General features: G+C 46.4%; 1 protein-coding gene across 2 annotated transcripts in view; it reads right to left on the bottom strand.

The window, feature by feature from the left end:
- Positions 1 to 11,842, bottom strand: part of Ptprg (protein tyrosine phosphatase receptor type G) — a 670,147-nt gene extending 658,305 nt beyond the window's left edge. For both annotated transcript variants that reach the window (XM_034497422.3, XM_034497423.2), the window contains exon 1: positions 11,618 to 11,842. In XM_034497422.3, the coding sequence (XP_034353313.1) occupies positions 11,618 to 11,702 (85 nt within the window). In that variant the 5' untranslated portion in view covers positions 11,703 to 11,842. The remainder of the gene's footprint in view (positions 1 to 11,617) is intronic.
- Positions 11,843 to 22,290: the final 10,448 nt, after the last annotated feature.

The raw sequence follows: 22,290 nt of genomic DNA, 5'->3' as shown, positions 1-22,290 counted from the left end.
CCTTGTTTCTAATGAGTAACCCTTTCATGGGAAGCTATTGCTTGGGAAGGTACTTGCAGCTGATGTGACCACTACTGTCTCCCAAGGTGCCTGCAAAACTGCCAGGTAACCTGTGGATTCCCAGAAGACATTTATTGACTGTATAAATATAAAATTCCCTTTTTTTTATTTTGTGGATTTTTTTTTAACTTATTAGTTTGTGTGTAAGGGTGTTTTGGCTCCATGTAAGTCTGTACAACACATAGATGCCTAGTGTCCTCAGAGGACACCAGAGCCCCTTGAACTGAAGTTATAGACATTGTTAGCCATACTATGGGTGCTAGGAATCAAACCCAGGTCCTCTGGAAGAGCAGTCAGTACTCTGACCTGCCCTCTTCTAGTCTCCTCAGGCACTGCAGGAATGTGCTGAACAGACATGCATGCAGGCAAACATCCATACAATATAAAAGTCACCAAAAACTGGGTTGATGTCAGCAAACTTACATCTTTTAAACTGTATTTCTGGACCAATAAGGTTGAATATTTAGTCAAAAATCTAGAGCCCATGAGGCCAAAGAAGTTGAGACACCTGAGTTCTAGACTAACCTTAGCTATTCTGTAAGGCTGTATCTCCAAAGAAAATATGGAGCAGGGGTGTAGCTTGGTTGGGAGAATGCTTACCTAGCATACTCAGGCCATGAATTAGACTCCCCCCAAACGAGATAAATGAGGCACAGTAAGATATTCTTCTAATCCCAGCTCTCAGAGGGTAGAGATAGAAGAATCATCAGTTCAAAATCATTCTTGGCTATGTCATGAGGTCAAGAGAAGTTTGGAATATGTAAAGATCTACCTAAAATACTTTTCAATTTAGTGAAATCAATAAATAGCCAAGGACAGAAGTACTCGGCTCTTACAATCCTGTCTAATTGATTAGTACAAACTCAATATTAATGGTGATGAAACAGGCCAAGAAGGAGTAAGAAATGTTGTAACTGCCTATAGGATTAAGTAAGTAGCAGTCAGGTTTCCAAGCCCCTGTCTGAACTGACATTTTGTACTGACGTTCAACATGATTAGTTTTCCCTTCACATGGCTCATTCAGTCTCACAGCAGAAAAGTCTGGAACTCACTCAAGCCTCCAGCCTTACCCATGTCTGCCAATCCTCATGGATGGAGGTCAGCTAAACAATGCTCCCATGCGGTATGGGTCAGCCTCCAGTTCTGAACGATGGCATGATGTCACACCCTGGAATAGGTTTGCTTCGCACACCTCACTGTCAAATGAGTACCTCACCCCTGTCCCACAGGTGCTCAGTTTTCTGGGGTTTTGTTTTGGTTTTGGCTGTATGTCTGTGTGTGTGTGTGTGTGTGTGTGTGTGTGTGTGATGTATTTTTGTGTGTGCCTGAGTGTATGTATGTATACTACATACATGAGGGCGCCCTCATAGGTCAGAGAGGGGTTTGGGTTTATTGGAACTTGATCTAGTTACAGGTGGTTGTGAGCTACAGTGTAGGTACATGAAACCGACTCCAGGGCCTCTGCAAGAGCAGTAAATGCCTATAACCACGAAGCCAACTGTCCAGCCCCATAATTATGTTTCTAAAAAGAAAGGAAAAACAAGAGGTCAGATCACTGATAGACAACTTGCCTACCATACACAGGACCTGGTTCAATCCCCATACCCAGGGTGGGAGGGGTACGGACACATTTATAACCATCCCAATATCCAGGACCCACTCACCACATCGCTCACTAGGAGAGAACAAGAGAGCAAGAATTAGACCAGTCAGAGAAGCTGTTTTTAAAAAGACTGTTTTTTATTGTTTGTAATTATGTAAGAGGGATCAATGCACACTTAGATGCAGGTGCTGATGGAGACTTGAAGCCTTGGAACCCCTGCACCTGGACTTGCAACCTACCATGGATGTTGGAAACCAAACTCTAACCCTTGGCAGAAGCAGTATGGGTTTTAACCATTGAGCCATCTCTCCACCTCCAGGGAGAATACTTATTTCTTTTCAGTGTAAAGATTGAACCCTAGACTCCAAGGATGCTGGTAAGAGATTTACAACAGAACACCTCCAGCGCTCTTTTTATCTTTTAAGGACGAATCTCACTTAGTTTCCCATGCTCCTGGCTTAGCCTCACCTCACTAGAATTACAGGCCTGTACTACCAAGCCAGTCTCCTGCCCCATAGACCACCCCACCCAGAAATATCCTATAGCAAGAAAGCAATCCCAGGACAAGGTTACCAGGCACTGTGCCCCATGGAGTGCAAGATGCACTGGATACTTGACTTGCTGCATAGGACTCAAAGGTCACCACCCTCCCAAAAACACAGTGAACCTTAAAACTGCAAAAGAATCTTAGAGATGGTTTAGCTCAAGATGAAAATAAATAAATAAATAAATAAATAAATAAACTCAAAAGACATCAAAGTCTAGGCTGGGGATGTGGCACAGCTGATAGAATTCTGACTTGAAGGCCATGGATTCAGGTCCCAACATCACTCACATGCCTAGGAGATAGAAGATCATGAGTTCAAGGCCAACTTGGCTATATGAGATCCCTCCCACTGCCCATAAGGGAAGGGAAAGAGGACGAAAATAAAGGTCTTGAGTAGGATCCCACAGCTGGAAAGTAGGATCGTTTAAGCTAGTTTTACACTCCAGAAGAAAAGATCCCAGAACCCACATTAGCTCCTGCCAAGTCCAACTAACTCTCAGCCCTGTTCCTCCAGCGCCAAGTGATTCAGAACCTGCAGCACACGCCATGTGATATCTAGGATAATGAAAGGCACAATAGTCAAGGTCCCAACAGGTTCTCAAATTCAAAAAAAAAAAATCTGGGTGTGGTAGCAAATACTGACAGTGTCAGCATTCACTCAGGAAGAGGCTGAGGCAGGAGCATTACAAGCTAGAGGCTGGTTTAGGCTCCAAGGCAAGATCCAACCTCAACAACAAACAGATCTCAAGTTACAAACTACAGTGTTTTGAAAAAAAAGTTCCCCACCCAACAGGGCTAAAAGCATTCACTTCTGCCTACAGAATAAGATACAGACTCTCAGCTCCTTCTCCAGCATGCCACCATGTTTCCCACCATGACGATGATGGAGTGAAGTGTAAGCCAGCTTCCAATTAAATGCTTTTCTTTATGAAAGTTGCCATGGTCAATGTATAAACAATAAAACCCTAAGACACAAACCAAATGATTTTACATTATTTACGTAATTCAACGACCACCAACAAATTCAGACACTATCTACTTTCTCTATCCAAATAACTAAAGTCCTACAGTACTTAAAACCATGGCAAAGGCAGGAAGCCAAGTGGGTTCCCCTGCAGTATACTCTTAACTCTTGAGCCCTCTCTAGGCCACTCTCTTGACAATTCTTAAAAAGCTTAAAATGACTATCTAGAGGATCTGGGCATGTGGCTCAAATGGGGAAGTGCTTGCCTTCTATGCTAGAAGACATGAGTCTGATCCCCAGAATTCAAGTACATAAGATGTTCGTGGTCTTACAAGCTTGTAAACTCGGTTCTTGGGAGGTGGAGTCAGATGGATCCCTGAGGTTCCCTGGCCTAGTTTAGTAGGTAAGCTACAGGCTAAAGAGAGACCTTATCTCAAAAACAAGGTAGATGAGGCCTAAGGAATAGCACCAAAGGATGACCTCTGACCTCCACTTGCAGCTGCACACACACGGACACACACCATGCAGAACTACACACAAACTAAATGAATAAATATTTTTTTTGATGTAGGAAAGGTCTTGAAAGATAACAATATTTCCTCACTCATCAGGACTCTGTTCCTAGAAGAGTAAAATGCTACTGGCCCTGTCCTTCATCCAAATTCATCCAGATAAATGTGCTTATCTAATGTAAGCGTGCTGAAGACTTTATGAGGCAGTCAGCAGAAGAAGCCAGACAGCTCTTAAGATTCACATAGTAACTGATAGGAATTCCTCAAAAGTATATCCCCACTGCCTGATCCAGCAACCTGCCTCTTTGCTCGTCAGAAACATAGTATCACAGGCCCAAAAATAAGAGCACTTGTCCTATTTTCTCTGAGGAAGTGTTACATATTCCATGAACTGTGCTTTAGTTTCTTCTTTTTCAGTTGTTAGATTTCAGCAGCCAACTGTGTCACTTTGCTACTCCCCCAAAATAGCTCAACTGAGTAGTTTAAAATCACATTTTGTTGTTTGGCCAGAAAACCACATTGCTATGCTGACTTCAGCCTTCGAAACTGGGACGAGAGGGCAGGAGCGGTGGCTGGCATGCTGTCTCCTGCACAGCCTGCACATCCAAGTCTGTTAAAGTGCAACCTGGATGCAAATGAAGAGCAAATACCCTAATTTCACTGCTGGCACCCCCTTAATCCATCCCACTAAAACCCCAAAATATAGTCACAGAGCAAGAAACACATGCTAAGAACTCATGGAGGGGGTGGAGCAATGAATGGTTCAGTCGTGTGTCTGTGTAACACATAATCATGAAATGAAGACCCAAGTTTGGATCCCAGCACCAACATGAAAAACCTGCCTCAGTAGCACAAGTCTGTAATTTCAATCCTGGTGAGACAAAATCAGGAGCATCACTGGGGCTTGTCAGCCAGCCAGTGTACCAAGAGACCCTGTCCTGATTATAAGGGAGAAAATAATTGAGCCAACACCCAACATAAGCATCAGTCCTTTGCATGCTCACACTGATGCCTCAGGGTGCATGTAAGCCACTCCTTGTCCCCAAGGATCAGGAAGATTGACTATCTTCAGCCTGCAGGAAGTTTAGAAAGCAGAGTGTGGAGAAAGACCATCTCAGACTTCAGCAGGCAGAATGCATGGCCTTCAGGCTGCCCTGCCTTCTCCTCCTCCTTAGCAGTAAAGCCAAACAGAAACCTGTTCAGCACTTTCATCTCAAAGAAAGCAGGCATGTTTACTACATAGTCCTCTTTTTCCAGTCCAGTTTCCTCTTTCCAAACACTCTTATCCAGACTCTTTCACGTGCATAAAAGAAAAATGGTTAATTTATTGAGTTATGATTTACTATGTGCAGTGCTACATCCTTGAGCATGTTTTTTTCCCTCTTCACAAAGACTTTAGGAAACATGATACTAACACTATTCCTTTCCACAAATGGAGAGAGAGAGAAAGAAATAAGTCAGAGAAAAGAAAAATAACTTGCTTAGAGTGCCATAGCTAGCAATGGCAGAAGCACATTGATTCTAGCCAACAAATTTCTACCAACTTCCCTATATTATTGTACAAGTCTCACTGGCAACCCAGGTTAGGGAATAAATGATGCTAACAACAATAATAAATCATTAACAAGTTCCAGGCTTCTAAAAGATTCCTCCTTTTCTGTGTGTTATTAAACAGTACAGTAGCTCTCACTGAATGACTGACAGGAAGGAAAGTTCTCGAGCAATGTGCCTCCTACGCGTGACCCCAAGAACAGCAGTCATAGCCCAGTTCTGAAAGAGAAAGCAGGTGCGTGCAGCACGTGATCAGCCGGTGTTCCTCATCATCCCTTCAAGAAGATTTCTGAAATTTTTAATATTAGTCCTATCGAGCATAATCGTCATAAAACTCTCGAGCTTACACAGGCCTGAAGACATCTTACATCAAAATGATTTTTTTTTCTGTCAAAACACCAAACATTCTGCTACAAATGACACTAAGTAAAATGACCCCTCCAAGGCGAGGTATACTTAAAGGATGTCCAACCCTCCAGCAATACTTAAAGCTGCACTGTACAGCCATTTATCCTTTCACAGCTAGACACTGTGGTACAGAGGCAGAGGCAGAGGCAGGTGAATCAGTATGAGTTTGTGGCCAACCTGGTCTACATACTACAAGCTCCAGGCCTGAGTTATTACAATGAAACACAGTCCAAAAAAAAAAAACAAAAAAAAAAAACAAAAAAAAAACCAAAAAAACAAAAAAAAAAACAAAAACAAAAAAAAAAACTTCTTTCCACAGTATGAATAAACCATGAATCTGTTACACACACACACACACACACACACACCAGGGTCTATTTACTGTAAAGTAGCTTCATCCTTGCTGTGTAACTGTAGATGACCTTGAACTTCTCTCTCTCTCTCTCTCTCTCTCTCTCTCTCTCTCACACACACACACACACACACACACACACACACACACACGCCTGCCTCCGCCTCCCAAATGCCACCATGCCTAGTTTATGCATGCTGAGGTCCAAACCCAGCTTCACAAAGGCCAAGCCAGCTCTCTACCAACTGAAGTACATTCCCACCCCACCTAAGTCTTTTCTCAAAGTGTAATTCATCTACCCTTGCTACAAGATACTTCTCCTTTAAAGAGATTAATACTTATCTAGTTCTGAGAGTTTGGAACCAAAGAATTCAAAAAAATCAGGGGAAAGGGTTGTAATAAATACAGGATTTTGAAACATACTTGGAGATTTCTTTTTTCAATGCTAAGAATCAAACTCAAAACCCAAAGCCACAATGACGCCCACTTTATGAACAATACTATATAAATGTAATATCAAAAATAATTTGAAATTGCTATCAGGTACTTTTCCACAAACAGACACTTGATTCTGAGGGCAGAGAGAACTGTCATGGCTTCCCATTTTCGTTCTCAGCTGGCAACATGGTTACTCTCATTTCTGAGACTAGGAACAGGAGATCTGTTCTGTTTTGTTTTATTTTATTTTGTTTTGTTTTGCTTTGTTTTGTTTTTGAGACAGGGTTTCTCTGTGTAACAGAGGACAGGCTACCTGGAACTCACCTTGTAGACCAGGCTAGCCTCAAACTCACAGAGATCCTCCTGCCTCTGCCTCCTAGTGCTGGAAGACTGTGGTCTTTAATCCTGCCAATACTCCCTGCAGATCTAGAGAAGCCAACATTGGTAGAAGATGGTCCCACTTAGTGCTGAGCCCAGCCCAGTGACCAATGCCAAACTCCAGGCCTGTTGAGAACCGGCTCTCCTGAGAACAAGTTTCACTCCGTGAGCCCCTCCCTCTACTGCACATGCTACTACCTTGACCTAGATCAAGTGTAAGAGGGAGAACTGAGCACAGAGAACTTCTTCCTTGACTTTGCTTTATTACTAGAAATACATGTCTTTTATTCCCTGCACCAGTAGAGACAGAATTCTAGGGCCAGTGATAATCATCCAGCACCCTAGAGCAGTCACCCTGGAACCAAGGTCGCTCACAGGCTGACTGGAAGGCATCGCCACTGTAGATGGAACTTTGATACTGTGAAGTCTTCCTATAAAGCTTCAAGTTATAAACACAAGAGATATGGTCCAAGATGAAAGTGTTGATCATCCACACACCTGTCATCTGTACCTTGCATGACACTGACCACAGGCTACCATTAAAACACTAGACAGAAACACAGAATAAAAGCTGCCAAGAATAAAAGCATGCCTTCTTTTTACCACAGAAGGCATGTGTTCCAGGCCAGCCCACTTGCTTGGTTCCATGACCTTTCCTGCCCAGACAAGGCTCAGGGCTGCCACATTCCTTCTGTGGCTAAAGAGATGGCCAAAGGAAAATGAGGGCAGGGAGAAGAGGCAGTCCAGGGCTCCATACGGCACAAACACTCCTTTCAACAAGTGCATTCAATCAGGTGATTTTAATGTGAACTCAGGAACAACAGAAACGCTAAATCTGAAAGGTGGTTTGGGTTTGTTTTAGGGTTTGTGGTTGTTGTTTTCCATTTTGGGTTTGCTTTTTCTTACAGCATTAAATCATCAATACTCCCTGGACAGCTTCATGTAAGAAACGTAGTCTCTGCTTCAGTATAAACAGTGCTACTCAAAGCTCTTCTAGCTGAATGCTTCTTCTTCAGGTCGACCATTCTTCTTTCCAAGATACCCCCTTTATTTAGGAAGACTCAGGTGTTCCTCCTTGTACCTATGCCTGTTTGTCCGTATGCCTGAGTGTGTTTGGGTTCGGACATCAGCAGGCCTCACCATAAGCAATGTCTAGAAGGAGACACGGAAGATCTGATTCTATAATCATGTCAAAAGATAAAGATGTCTTCTCTCTCACAAGAATCGATTGAGGTGGAATGAGAAACCTTTCAGATCTCACCCAGCTTTGGAGAGGAAGACTGAAGACTTCCGAACCCCATCCCTGCCTCCTCCTAAGGAGTCTAGTGATGGTCACTGAGATACCTGAGTTGCGCACATAGTAACTGGAGAAGCCTGTTGCTGACCAGTCAGGAGTCACTCTGGTCATCGGATGTGGATTATCCAATCCAGACTCATCCGGGCCAAAACCAGTCAGGCTCCTGCTTTTGAAGTATTCCAACCGCAACCTGTTAGATATAATGTTATCAGGACACAGAACATCAAAATCAAAGGAGAATTACTCTGAGAGCCTAAAGAAAAAAGAAACTGTTTTGTTATGATTCTGTATAAATAGCTAAACAATGCAAAAATTGATTGTGTTGGGGAAAAAAGCTAACCTTTCAAGTAATATACTTTATATTATGTCAGAGACGGTTCAGTTCCCAATGTCCAGGGATAAAGACCAAATATTTATATCAACCACACTCAAATTTTAGTTAAAATTATATGTTGACACTGGGCCTGTAACACCCCCCAACACACACACACACACACACACACACACACACACACACACACACACTTGAAGGCAGGAAGGAGGATCAAGGGTTTAAGTTCTCAGTCCAGGTCGGGCTAAAGCCCTCCCCCACCTCACATACTATCGTGGCGTTTGAGTGTCTGGATAAAAACACTGAAAATTGTTGAGACTTCAGAGAAAATATCTAAGAATCCACTCTGTTGTCGCATTGTTTTCCCCATGCTAATGTTTTAGATTTAGAAAACTACAGTGTCCGCTGTCGTGTTTGATAATACTTCCCCTCAGCACTTCGAAGACATCATTTGTAGCACCAGCTGTGGCAGGGATCCCACACTCCCTGCGCTGTTCAGAGCTATAACCCTGCTTCCGACCGCTGGAAAGCACCCAAGCCCTAGCCGCTTCCAAAGGCCTCCCTAAACCACAGTAACTGAATTCTGAACAGGAGCAGGGGGGCTCACAAGCAGCTGAGAAGTCGGTGGGATTCTGAAAACAAACAAAAAATAACCAATACGAGATTTTGGCTAAGAACTCACGAGGAAGAACCTAATTGAAAACCAAAAGCTAAAATGGTTAGCCAAAATACATTTCTAAAGCTATGGCAGCAAGAAGCGCTGGGTCCCAAAGCGAACAACGGTCCCCACGGGTTTTCTAGCCTACCACGGGCGGCAGCATCGAGCTGTGGGCACCGCCTAGCGCCAGATGTCGCAGACCCTCAGCCTGGGCACCTGGACGCGTGCGCCCCGACCCCTTGGTGTGCAGGTGGTTGAGCGGGTCTAGTGAAGGCAGAAGCTTGACGGGTGGCTCTGGGGCGCCCCCTGGGGTCCAGCGGCACCTCACCACCCTCGGGAAAACCTGAAACCAGCATAGCATCTCCCAAGGCTGCAACATTTTAACTTTGCGTGATTCCAAAAGCTGTCTTCCCTGTGCCTCTAACAAATACCTATCCACTCCCGGTTGAGGGTACGGGCTAGTTACCCCGAAGCCTGAACAGGGTCAGAAAATGAGGAAAATTGAAACGGACCAAACCTTGACAAGGCGGCATCCCTATCGGTCCCATACTGGGTTACAAGCCTCAGACACCAGAGGGAAGAAAATTATTGTAGAAGCACTGGCTACAGCTTGGGGAGGTCTGCCAGAAATGGAACGGGAAATTTCTGTTTTGCAAGGCTGTCTCCCACCGCCCTTATTAAAAAGTGACCCTTACTAGGCTCAACCCCAGGTGCACCCGAGCGCACTCAGCTGGCAAATCCCTGACAAGGGAGGTTGGGGGCAGGAGAGGTTTAGTCAAAGAAAGGCAATGATAAAAACAAATGTTGCCCAACGGTCTCTAAGGGGAAAGGGTGCTGAATCTCAGAGGAGATGCTTCTCAGCGTCTACTTCCATAGAGACAGGACCCTAGTGGGTAAACCTCAGGCCTCCTAGTGAGTAGGCACGCGCACCCTCACCGAGCTCTGTTGACAGCTCCAGGAGGATGCGCTGAGGAAAAGAAGCTGAAGAGCCGCAGTATTTTGCCCTCTGTCCCTCACAACCACCCTCAAACCTTCAAAGAAAGGATCATTTGCTGTCAGTACCCTTAGAGAGGATCCCCGGAAACAGCGAGGGTCCTCGAGCCTGGCTCCTGGGTGTACGACGGGGTTGGGGGTACCCGCTGCACCAAAACCCCGCGCTCTGGCAGCCAGAACACAAGCTACTATTAACCAAGGAAAACGGAAACAGTGTGGCAGGTTTCTTTTTTCTTGATTAGAATAACCGCCGCCTCCAAATATCCCAGAACAGGCAGATGAGAAAGCAGAAAAACCGGGTGTTCTGTCCTTAGGAGATCGAGGAAAGAAAAGCAAATCGCGCCCTCTCCCACCTCTTTCCCTGAGCCAGGGGAGAGGACGTGGCCTTCACCCACTGAGAAGGAGCTGGGCAGCTTGAGCGAGGCTTGAGCTGCAGCCCTCCGACTCTGCAAGAGAAGAGGAAGGCGGCTGGCCTCTGCCCTCACCGAGCGGGGAGGGTGTGGGCAGAAGGCTGGAAGTGGAGGGTCACCGAGATGCACACCCGTACGTGCAGCGATTTAGGATTGTCGTGTGGCCAATATTGTTCCAGCCTTAACCTGGCTAGAAAATGAGCGGGTCTGGGTCTGGATCTGGCAAGCACACTCAGCCTGCAAAAGGGCAAAGATGAAGGTAAGGAGGGCGCGCCAGACAGCAAAAAATCTGCCGGGACGCCAGAAGCTACCCAGCTGTCGACCCGCGCCCTGCACTAGGACCCCGGCAACCCAGCCCTAAAGAGTGATACAGAAAGGAGCCGCGAGCCCAGTGAGGCAGGGATCTAGCCAAAAACTCCCTGCTCACTGCTTCCTGCCCTCCCGAGGCTCCCAGGCCCCCCGCGTCTAGAGAGCTGCCTCCCGCTTGCACTGAGGCGTAGCCCGCACCTCGGCCCGGAGCAAGGCTGAAAGGAGGTGGCCCCGGCGACTAGAACGCGGGCTGCTCCCCACATCCTGACTCCTCTGCAGGCAGCCTCCGCCTTCCATCCCCAAACACCGCCCTCCCCCCTACAAAGGGTCGGAGGGACGCAAAGTGAGCCACGGTTTTGAGCTCCTTCAATCTCCGCAGATGCAACGGGAGCACCCCCAGATTACTCAAACCAACAGAGCATCCTTCCCACAGCCAGTCTCCCCAGACGTCCTCCAACTCTAGCCCTCCCGATCAGCTCCGGATCAGCAAAGCAAGTCGCCTCCCCCCCGCCCCCCGCCCTCCCCGACTCCAGATGCTTCAAGCTTCCCAAGCCACAGTCAGAGCACGTCTCTGAGTCCACAACCCTCCTTTCTAGCCCGCCACTGCTTCTGCCCTCTCTGACCATCAGCCTCCTAGAACATTGCCGGAGCCAATGAAGCAGAGCTCTCTTTCCTCCTCGGTAGCCCGGCCCCCCTTCACCCTCTCCGCGGTCCCTAGACTGGCGCCCAAGCTCCGCGCTCCGGCGACAACTCCGCATACCCCGCGCGCGGGCCGGAGCCGCGTCCCACCGGCGGCCCGCACTCACCCGGGAAGCACACCACATAATGGAGCACAGAACTGGTGATTTTCAGGAACAAAATCCACCAACACGGTTCCAGTAACCTCCGCATGTCCGAAAACGCACATCGAAAAGAGAAAGGCAGGGGGGGTAAACTTGTTGAATAAGTTCTTGCTTCCGAGCGAGGCTCCGCTAAGCCTGGAGGCTTTCTCGGCTCGCCCGCCACACGGGCACCCCCCCACACTCGGCGACTGGTCCCGCAGGAATCCGGGAAGCTGCCAAGCGCTCCCGGGAAAAACCTCAAAAAGTGACCGGGAATGCAAAGCCACGCTAGGGACGATCCTCTCGGAGGAGAAGGGCTGCTTTCCGCTCAGGCACGATCCAGCCGATAGGGCAGGGCGAGGAGAAGGCGCACGGCGGCAGAGTCCGGGGCCCGGAGCAGGCAAGGACCGCGGGTGGCGGCGGCTAGCAGCGGAAGAGCCCCAAGTTGAGTCGGCAGCGCAGCGCAGCCCGAGAACCGGCGGGCGACGGCGGGGCTGTGCGCGGCGCGGCGGCTCCCGGCTTCAGGCGGGCAGCTCCTTCCAGGGCCCCGGCAAGGAAGGAGGCATTTCTGCGAGCGGGGAAAGGGAGGGAAGCGGCGGGGCGGAGCGCAGAGCCCCCCAGAACAGAAACGGCCAGTGGAACGCAAGGAAACACAAAGGATCTCAGAGGGGCGCCGGGGCGAGGGCGCCTTCAGTCCATGCTCCTGAAAGTTGTGGCTCCGGCGCAGGCTGGGGAGGAACCGAGAGCGCGGGGCTGGAAACTGGCCATGCCTCCATACAGGAAGTAACATGTGAGCATGGATCCTGGCAGAGACTTTAAAGCCGGCGAGCGGGCGAGCGAGCGAGCTGGGGGCGCGCGGCGGCGGGGGCGCGCAAGCACGGGGGCGCGGCGACGCGCATCCCCGAGCTGCCGCCGGCGGGGACGCGCGTTGCACTCTCTTAAAGCGGCCGCGCTGGGCTCCCGCTTCCAAGGACTTGCACTACTCTCCTCTCCAGGCGTGCCTAGTGCTGTGGGTGTACTTTTAAGGGAGCTGGTGAGCCAGGCTCCGTCTAGGACAGAGAAGAGACCCGCTGCCTTCTAGGGTCTGTGTGGCTTTGCTCCATTTTCGAGTTCTTAAAGACGAAGCGTGGATTCGGAGAGATCCCTGGCCTGGTTCATGGATCCGGGACTTGGGGGAAGGGAAAAGGGTGGCCCGATTGGAATCTGGGGGAGAGGGAAGGACCAGCAGCTATCTTTTTTATGGAGAGGGGACTTCCGTAAGGCCTCACCACCTTGACGGTGCCTCGGCGGGGTGCACCTCCGGCGTCCCTCTCCTGCTACATTCCCGGGCTAAGAGACAAAGCCCAGCGGCCTTTGCACTCAGGTTTCATTGAGATCTGATTTTTTTTTTTTTTTTAACATTCCCTCTTTCTGAGCTTCCATTGGCCGAGTCTACTGCTGGGAGATGGGACAAGGGACAGGGGTCGATCCCAGGCTAACAAAATCCAGCCCCAGTCCCACACCCGCTTTCCCCAAACCACGAAGGTCTGTCGCGGAGTTTTCCCAACTCTCGGCTTTAGGGAGAAGGTGGTTGCACCTTGGCCTGGTTAGGCAGAGGGCAAATGAAGCACGCCTCTCACCCGGGGCAGGAGAGAGCAGCACCTAGGGCAGGACTGGTTTCCCGGCAGCCGCCCTAGGAGATTCGGCTTCAGTAAGCTACAGGGAGAGGCATCCGGGGGAAATGCAAGGACTAGGCTTATCTGTAATGAGTTTTGTCCCTTGGCTCTCACTGAGATCTTTATCGCTTGGGCTTCTCAGCAACCTATTTTTTCCTCCTACGTTGGTGCTAAAAGTGGGGGAGACAGGTTTTTTTTTTTTTCATCAAATTTGTAATTGAGCCAATGTAATTAGCCATTTGTAATTCTTTTCATAGTTTTTATGCCTCTCTTTGAAAGCGATGTGGACATGTTTTTAAAGTGTCCCCTTGCCGTTTCATTCCTCCGCCGCACTGTCCCACACCCACCCAAACAACCCAACCGGATGTTCTTTCGGTTTTCAAATAATATACAGATGTTCTGAGAGCCTGCGGCATGGTGTGATTGGGAAAGCAGTTTCGCACCCACGATTCCAAAGGAAAGATCTCTGAAAAGTTACGTTTAAGGTGCAAAACTAGTAAATGCCAGGAAGTTCCTGGGGAGGGCCCCCAGATCTATCTTTAGCCAAACCCGGCAAACACCATCACTAGGCTGGGCAATGAGGCCAATCTGTTTGCTTTGGAATTTGATTCTTCCTGGTTTTGTTGCACTTGGGGGGTCGCTCCTGGATGCTTATGATGACCAGTGCCCTTGAAAGAATGTGTTGGAGGGCTGGGTATTCCGGTGCCAGTAAGAGTGAGATACGTTAAAAATGACCCTAGCACAAATGACTGCCTCCGGATTTTAACACTCAGTTGGTGGAACTTGAATCACACAGAGGTCATCGACCTCAGCGGAGCTTTATCTGTGAAACAGACATTATAAGTGCTGCCCTTTGGGCAATACTGAATTCTTTGTATGCACTGTTTGCTGGTTCAGCAAATGAACTGCACATCCACTCTGTGCTGGATATACTAAGAACAGGACATGCTAGCCTGTCTGCCTCACCTGGAGAAAGTCAAAGAAGGGGTGGTTGAGAAGACATTAAGTGTGAAATGCAAAGAAGGAGCTCCAGTACTTCAACTTCTTCAGCTGGATGAATGATCATGCCTCTTACAGTGTATGGGACCCCATCACTTTTGGTCCCTCTGGGCTGGTCCCTGTCCTGGGACCCCTGGCTGAACTTTACCACAAAATGGTATTCACAGCACACGTGAAAGCATAGGCTTCCCCTCCTCCCCCTCCTCCCCTCCCGTTAGACAGGCATATTAGCACATGCCCGGAATCCCAACATTCTCCTGCCAAGGAGAATCCTAACTTCAAGGCTAGCCTAGCACAGAGCAAGACCTTGTCTCCTTTTTAATTTAAGTTTACAACAAAAATTCGCTGGCCTATTACACAAATGTGTTTGGGTTGTCATTCGATAACCAACTGCAAAGTGAACACACCAGACCCAGTTGCAAGTTGTAGTGACACAAAAATGACCTAGAGACACACCTGCTGGTTTTCTACCTAGTGATTAGCTACCATCCCTCTCAGGTGATATGAGGGCTGCAGGTTGCAGTGAGCAGAGCTGGAGGAAGGAGCTTGTCAGCATGCTAACCACTTAAGAACTACAAAGAAAAGCCACTACGACTGATAACAAATCCCATCCCCACCCCTAGATGAGCAGTGTAAGCTTACACTTTTTTTTTCTCCCACAATTTGTGGAGAGGGAGTATAGAGCTCAGGTGTTTCCTGGAGCTGAACCAAGGTGTAAACCAGGATGACTCTGGAGCTGGCAGGTTTTCTTCCAATCTCACAGAGAACAGCTTACAGTAGTTATAGGACTACAGTCTTGTTTCTTGCTGGCTGTTAGCCAAAGGGTGTTTTCATTTATAGTCCCTCTGAATCTTCGTAAGTTCCTTCAAAGCCAGTCAAAGAATTCTCTGTTTTGGCTAGAATCTTGAGAGTGAGTCTCCCACCACTTCTATACAAGAAGATGGGAGTAACCATCCAGCCATATGTAAAGTCTCAGTCACTCTCATGTTACACATCAGAGGGTGGGCATCTTGAAGAGGACATTAGAACCCTGCCTACCATGGGTCTATGGGAGCATCAAGGTCTTTTGCTGTATAATGTCTTACAGCCCAAGAAATAAAAACTAGCCAGACTTGCTGCTGCAGACCTGTTATCACGGTATTCCTGAGGCAGAGGCAGGAGGATCACAAATGGAATACTGGCCTGGGCTGTACAGTGAAACCTTGTCCTAGTGTAGTTTCTGTTGCTGTAATAAAACCAACTTGGAGAAGAAAATGATGTATTTAGCTTACAAATAACAGTCGGTCAGTTCTAGAGATGGGAATCCAAGACAGGACTCTGGAGGCAGCAACAGAAGCGGAAGCCATAGCGGGGCGCTGTTTACTGACTTACTCCCCATGGCTTGTTCAGCTACATTTAAAAAAAAAAAAAAAAAAAAAAAATGGAGACAAAGTTTCTCTGTGTAATAGTCCTGGCTCTGCTGAAATTTGCTCTTTAGACCTCTAACTCACAAAGATCTGCCTGCCTCTGGTACCTGAGTGCTGGGATTAACAGCATGAGCCACAACGCCCAGCTCAGCTACCTTTCTTTATACAACCCAGGACCACCTGCCCAGGGGTGGCACTGCCCAAAGTCAGCTGGGCCCTATAAAATCAATTGTTAATCAGGAAAGCACCCTGACAGAGTTGCCTGCAGGACAAACTTCCTCAGTTAACGTCTCACCTCTTCCCAGAGGATCCTAGCTTGTATCAACATTTTGTCTCACAAAATGGAAGGACAAGAGAGAGAGAAAGACATTGAAGAAAGGGAAGCAAAAGAAAACACTGTAAGACACAGAAGCATTGGCTACAATTTAATAACACAGTATACTGTTTCTCCTTGTGACCAGCTGGCTACCTGGCCTAGGAGACCTAGCATGTCCAGTGAGTATCACAGGGCACACTCGTAGTCAGGGAAAAAGTCACAATTCAAAGTTAAAAATTTGAAGTATGGCTTCTGCTAAATGCCGATTGCCTTCCTATCATAGTCAATGTATCACAAATCAAACCATCCTAAGTCAGGGGCCATTTATCTATGCAGACTATGGTTAGGAGCAATGGCTGCCAGGCCAGCTTAGCTGAGTTCTCCTGTTGTTTATATTTGCATAATGACAGACAGAGTAGCCACTTCATGCCTCGTCTTCCTCATGTGTAACATGGGAAAATAACTGCCTCTACTCCTAAATAGAGAGGATTAAAAGGAATTAATATACATAAAGTACTTAGAGCAGTGCCAGATACCTAATAAGCATTTAATAAATGTAAGCTATTACTGTTATCTGTTCACGCAGCAATGTGATAGAGAGTGAACATCTGTTATTTTCTAGCTGCTCAGCTTCCATTTCTTCTAGAAATACCATCCCAGTTTTCCTTTGTGCAAAACTCCAGATGGTTGCAGAGTCTATGCCTCCCCTGCCCCCACTCCATCCACCATGTTCACCCACCAGGATGGCATGAGCAGGTGCCTAGTATTAACCACAGGAGCCTTTCAGCCCTCAGGCCTGACTGCCTATGTTTCCGGTTGGTCCAGTTATGTTCAGAATTTTAGTTGAGACCCAGGTATGGTAGCTCATACATATACCTCCAGTATTTGGGAGGCAGCAGGAATAGAACAACTTCCAAACTAGCCTCTACCATGTAGCAGGTTTAAGAGAGCCTGAACTACATGATACCTTATATCAAAAAATGTAAAAGTATTTTTATTTGCCTGATATAATTGTCATCTCTGAGACTTACTGCCTCAGTCTGCTAACCTAGGCCTAATCCTGGGAGCTTCTAGCCTCTGTACAGTCTAATCTAACCCTAGAATGTTTTCAGCCTCTGAAACTTACTGCTGAATAAGCTCACCCTTTCTAATTCTCTCAGCACTCTGGCTGGCCAGTTTAACTCAACTGTTCTGGCTCAAACTCTTCTCCAAGCTGACTGATTCAATGTGGCTTCTCTTGGCCTCTGACTGAATTGCTCTGCTTGGCCTCATACTAACTTTGGCAATATGTTCTAATCTTCTGGCTCCTTCTCATTCTCTGGCCACACCTCCTAATTTTTCCCAAACTGCTCTACTAACTTAGGATCAAGTATTCAAACAAATAAGCTCATGGGGACCACTAAGTTGCCTTACATGATATAGTCTGGGCAGTCTAGCAATGGCTAATGCTTGACCCATGGGAAGTGGCACTATTAGGAGGTGTGGCCTTGTTGGAGGAAGTATGTCTTATGCTTAAACTCCACTCAGCGTGGAAAGAGTCTTCTCTTGGCTGCCTTTGGATCAAGATATAGAACTTTCTGTTTCTTCTCCAGCACCGTTTCTTCCAGAACAATGCCAGGCTTCCTGCCATGATGACAATGGACTGAACCTCTGAGACTGTAAGCCAGCTCCAATTAAATGTTGTCCTTTACAAGAGTTGCCTTGGTCATGGTGTCTCTTCACAACAATGGAAACTCTTCATAATGGAGAGGTTGGGAATCTGTTGAGTGCTCCATCTGGAGACCAGATGCCTCAGCAGGCCAACTTCATGCTGAAGGCCTGAAGAGGCCCTGGAAAGCTATTGGTTGTCAAGTTGTGTTGGAAGCCTGTTAAAGCTGGGTTGTAATATCTGCAAGGGAGTACAGTGGCAGCAGGAACAGCAACAGGATAGATAAACATGCCAGCGAGATGCCAAGGGAAAGAGGCAAGAAGCAAAGCTTTCTTCTGGACCTCTTTTGATGTCAGTAGCCACTAGGAGATGCCCAACCAAGAAAAGCCCTACTAGATGAGCTCAGCTGTTTGTTTTTACTGAGTCCAAAATTGGTAAAATTGACAACCAAGATTAACCATCAGAAGTGATTCACACCTTGAAACTTTTGTAATACAAGCCCTTAGGAGGTAAAGGCAGAGGGTTGGAAGTTCAAGGACAGCCTGAGCCTGGCACCCCAAAAAATTACAAAATAAATAGAAAAAGAAAGGAATGAAAAAACTAAAATTTACCAAACTATATTTGTTTTCGGGGGGAAAAGTATAACAAAAGCGAAAAGAAAATGGCCAGGACCCACATGGAAGCTCACAATTGTCTGGAAGCTCAGTTCCAAGGGATTGAATGTTCACTTCTGATCTCCTCAGGCACCAGCCCACACATGTGGTACACAGATATATATGTGTGCAAAACATCTATACAGAGAAATATAAAATAAATAAATAATAAATAAATTTATAAAAGGTGTTTTGAAAACATGTGGGATTTGTGGTGGTACACACCTTTAGACCCAACCTTCAGGAGGCAGAGAGAGGCAGCTCTCTCTGAGTTTGAGATCCAGGACAGCCATGGCTACATAAAATTTTATCTCAAAAAAACAAACAAACAGCCGGGCAATGGTGGTGCATGCCTTTAATCCCGGCACTTGGGAGGCAGAAGTAGGCAGATTTCTGAGTTTGAAGCCAGCCTGGTCTACAGAGTGAGTTCCAGGACAACCAGGGCTACACAGAAAAACCCTGTCTCAAAAAAAAAAAAAAAAAAAAAAAAAAAAAAAAAAAAAAAAAAAAAAAAAAAACACACACACACACACAAAATAAATAAATGAATGAATAAATAAATAAAACAGACAGAGTGGGTGTGGTGGCTCATACCTTTAATTCTTCACTCAAGAGACAGAAGCAGACAGATCTCTGTGAATTTGAGGCCAGAATGGGCTACAGAGCAAGCTCCAGAACAGCCAGGGCTACACAGAGAGATACTGTCTCAAAAACCAAAAGTGTAGAATTAAATAATCATATAAATATGACATATAAGGTTCTTCCAGTTACCAATAACAGAAGACTAAAATAAAACAAGGTGAAGAAGGAAGGAAGGACTGTGGTGTGAGCTTCTCATGGGACTGGATCCAAGGCCTACAACGTGGCCCCAGACTCTCTCTTCACCTTCCATGACTTTCTCAGGCTCCATTTCCCTATGTGGTGGTTAGTGGCTGTTGAAAGCAGACCTTTTTCAGTGTTCTTTCTGGTTCCCTAAAATGTATTCTGACTGGGCCTGTATCCCTGCCTGGACCATGGTCTTAGACTGGGCCAACCTGGAGGTGGAGGCAAGACTTACTCCTAGATTTCAGAGCTTTATAAGGCAGAAGAAGCTGTGATAACTTCATTTGATCCTTGACATCAATCCTACATGGGCACTGTCTTAAAGTGAGCATCTGTATTAAAGATGGGGAAACTGGGAAGCTGGAAGAGTGCTCAGCTGTTTAGAACCCTTGCTGCTCTTGCAGAGGACATGGGTTTGGTTTCTAGCACTCCCACAATGGCTATAGCAATCTATAATTGCAGGTCTAGAAAATATGATGTCTTCTTTTGACCTCCACAGACACTAGTCATGTACATGGTACACATACATACATACAGGCTTACACACACACACACACACACACACACACACAGACACACACACACACACAAATGGAGCTGAAGACATGACTCAGCAGTTAAGAGCACTAGCAATTCTTCCTGAGGATCTGAGTTCAAGTCCCACCATCTACATGGCAGCCCATAACCATCTGTAGCTCCAGTCTCAGAGGATATGATGCCCCTTTCTGGTCTCTGTGCGTAACAGGCATGGGCATGGCAGGCAGAACATGCATACACATAAAATAAAGCATACATGTGATGGAAAAACCAAGGCCCTAAAAGATTAGGTGAGCCAGAATGGAGTAAGAAAGGACTAGGGGGTAATGAGATTGTGGGATCCACTACACTCAGAAGTAAGCCCTGCAGCTTGATTATCAGACCTCAGTGACAGAGGCAAAGAAGAGAAACAGGATTCACAGACACTGTGGATATGGATTCTAACACTGACAGCTGATGAACAAGAGTCTCATCGCAGCAGTTCAACAGGACGTTTCCACCCTCTCCTACTCATACCCAGGGATGATGTTTCTAGGGCTTTTGAAAATCCTCTAATGAGTGCTGGCTGAGCAATGAGCCTCATAGTGTCACATAAGACACACACACAGACACACACACACACAAATGGAGCTGAAGACATGACTTCATGTCTTCACAGGGATGGATGTCAGCCATCCCCAGTGTAAGGGGACAAATTATATTTCAATCACAATGGTACTTACCAGAAGCCTCAAAGATCTACCTTTTGGCCCAGCAATTAAACCTCTAGTATTCTTTTGAAAACAGTAATCACTAAAAATACAAATTTCTTTTTAAAAAATCATGCTAGGAAGGAAATCCTAGCATATTATAAGAGCAAATTACAAATTGACAAATGTATTGGGAAAAAAAAAAAAATCCAGTGTCAGTCTAGCGTCTCATGGCACTAAAATGATGTTTATGAAGATAGCAATTGTCTACCGTACTCTTAAATAAAAATCAGGACAATAGGGCTGGAGAAGTCTCGGTGGTTCTCACACTCAGGTTTAGTTCCTAGCGCCCACACCCACTGAGTCTCACAACCATCTGTGCTTCAGGGGATCTGACGCCCTCTTCTGGCCTCTGTAGGCACCAAGTAGGCACACTTAATGTATATTTAACTTTACTTGAAAATTTTTTATTCACAAAACAAACAAACACTAGATGCTGAGAACAATCTCACCAGCAATAATCACTGTGTCTGCAGTCCTTCTGCTCCTACGGGAAAATCCAGTTTTAACCTATAGTAGGTGCCACCATCACTTTGTCATCGTTCTGGAATTACGTGCCTTTGCAATGTCTCACAGCTTATTCTCATTCCCAATGTAGCCATAAAAGTTAAGTATAGTCACTATCTTAAAAATAAATTTAAATTAAAAACAGGGAGGAACTACTTTCAAATGTTTATATGGTTATCTGAGGATAACAAAACTGCCAGTCTCTTTTATTTTCCCTTTTAGATGTTTAAACTTTTCTAGCATGACGATAATTTTAAGATTTTTCTGTGTGTATACATGTGCTTGGGTGCAGGTGCCTGTGGAGACCAGAAGGGGGCATCGATCTCCTGGAGCTGGAGTTACAGGCAGCTGTGAGCCACGTGACATGAAGCAGGCATCTGCAGGCGCCACTCTCACTCTTGGCATGAGAATTTTAAACTGAAACAGTCACTGAAAAAACATTTTAGACACTTGTTGCCTTGATGAAGTGCCATGAAACTGACTTGAAAAAAGAAAATTTAGTCAGCAGGTTGAATTTCAGCTCCTTCTGCTTCGCCATGACAAACCCACCTAATTCTCATTCTTATGTGACACTATGAGGCTCATTGCTCAGCCAGCACTCATTAGAGGATTTTCAAAAGCCCTAGAAACATATTCGTTCCAGCATATCAAACAGGGGGATGTGAGAAAAACTAAGAGCTCATTTCAGAGAATCAAGTCGTATTAAGGAAAATGACCAGAGACAGGACAATTTGTCCCTAAAAAGGTTGCTGTTCCCACGGTACACACAATATCCAAGTGGACTGGTTTATTACAAAGTCATGTGACCAGTTACTGTTACCCTAGCTCATCATCTTGCTGTCTGATAGTCATCTACAAGTTTACTCATGTCAGTGCTTCATAAAGAACACTGAACACTGGCCAGCAAGATGGCCCAGTTGGCCAATCCTCTTCAGAGCCTGATTAACTGAGTTCAGTCACCGAGGCCCGCATGGTGGACGGAGAGAATCAACTCCCACAAGTCCTGTGACCTCCACACATGTACAGAGGTATGCATGCCCAAGCACGCACACACATACAGATAATTAAACGTTAAAGAACATTAATCACTTGCTTTCGTCATGGGTGTGCGTTAAACTGTGGCCGCGAGCACTCACTGTATACCTGGCTCCTCATACCCTTCTCCCTTGCTGAGAGAACACTGGTTTACTGTGTAGTCGTATTGGGTCCAGTCCTAGTCCCGCTCATTTCATAGATGTGATTTCCCATCCTCCTTTGCAAATAGGGATAGTCACATGACCAATAAGATGGAAGCAGGCACAAAGGTGGAATAGACTGAGAATTTGGGCGGCGCTCATTTTTAAAGTGGAACCATCCATTTACCTCC

This window comes from Arvicanthis niloticus, chromosome 3, assembly GCF_011762505.2.
Source record: "Arvicanthis niloticus isolate mArvNil1 chromosome 3, mArvNil1.pat.X, whole genome shotgun sequence".
NCBI lineage: Eukaryota > Metazoa > Chordata > Mammalia > Rodentia > Muridae > Arvicanthis > Arvicanthis niloticus.
Note: the sequence above shows the minus strand (reverse complement) of the source record. Positions and strands in the feature narration are given on the sequence as shown.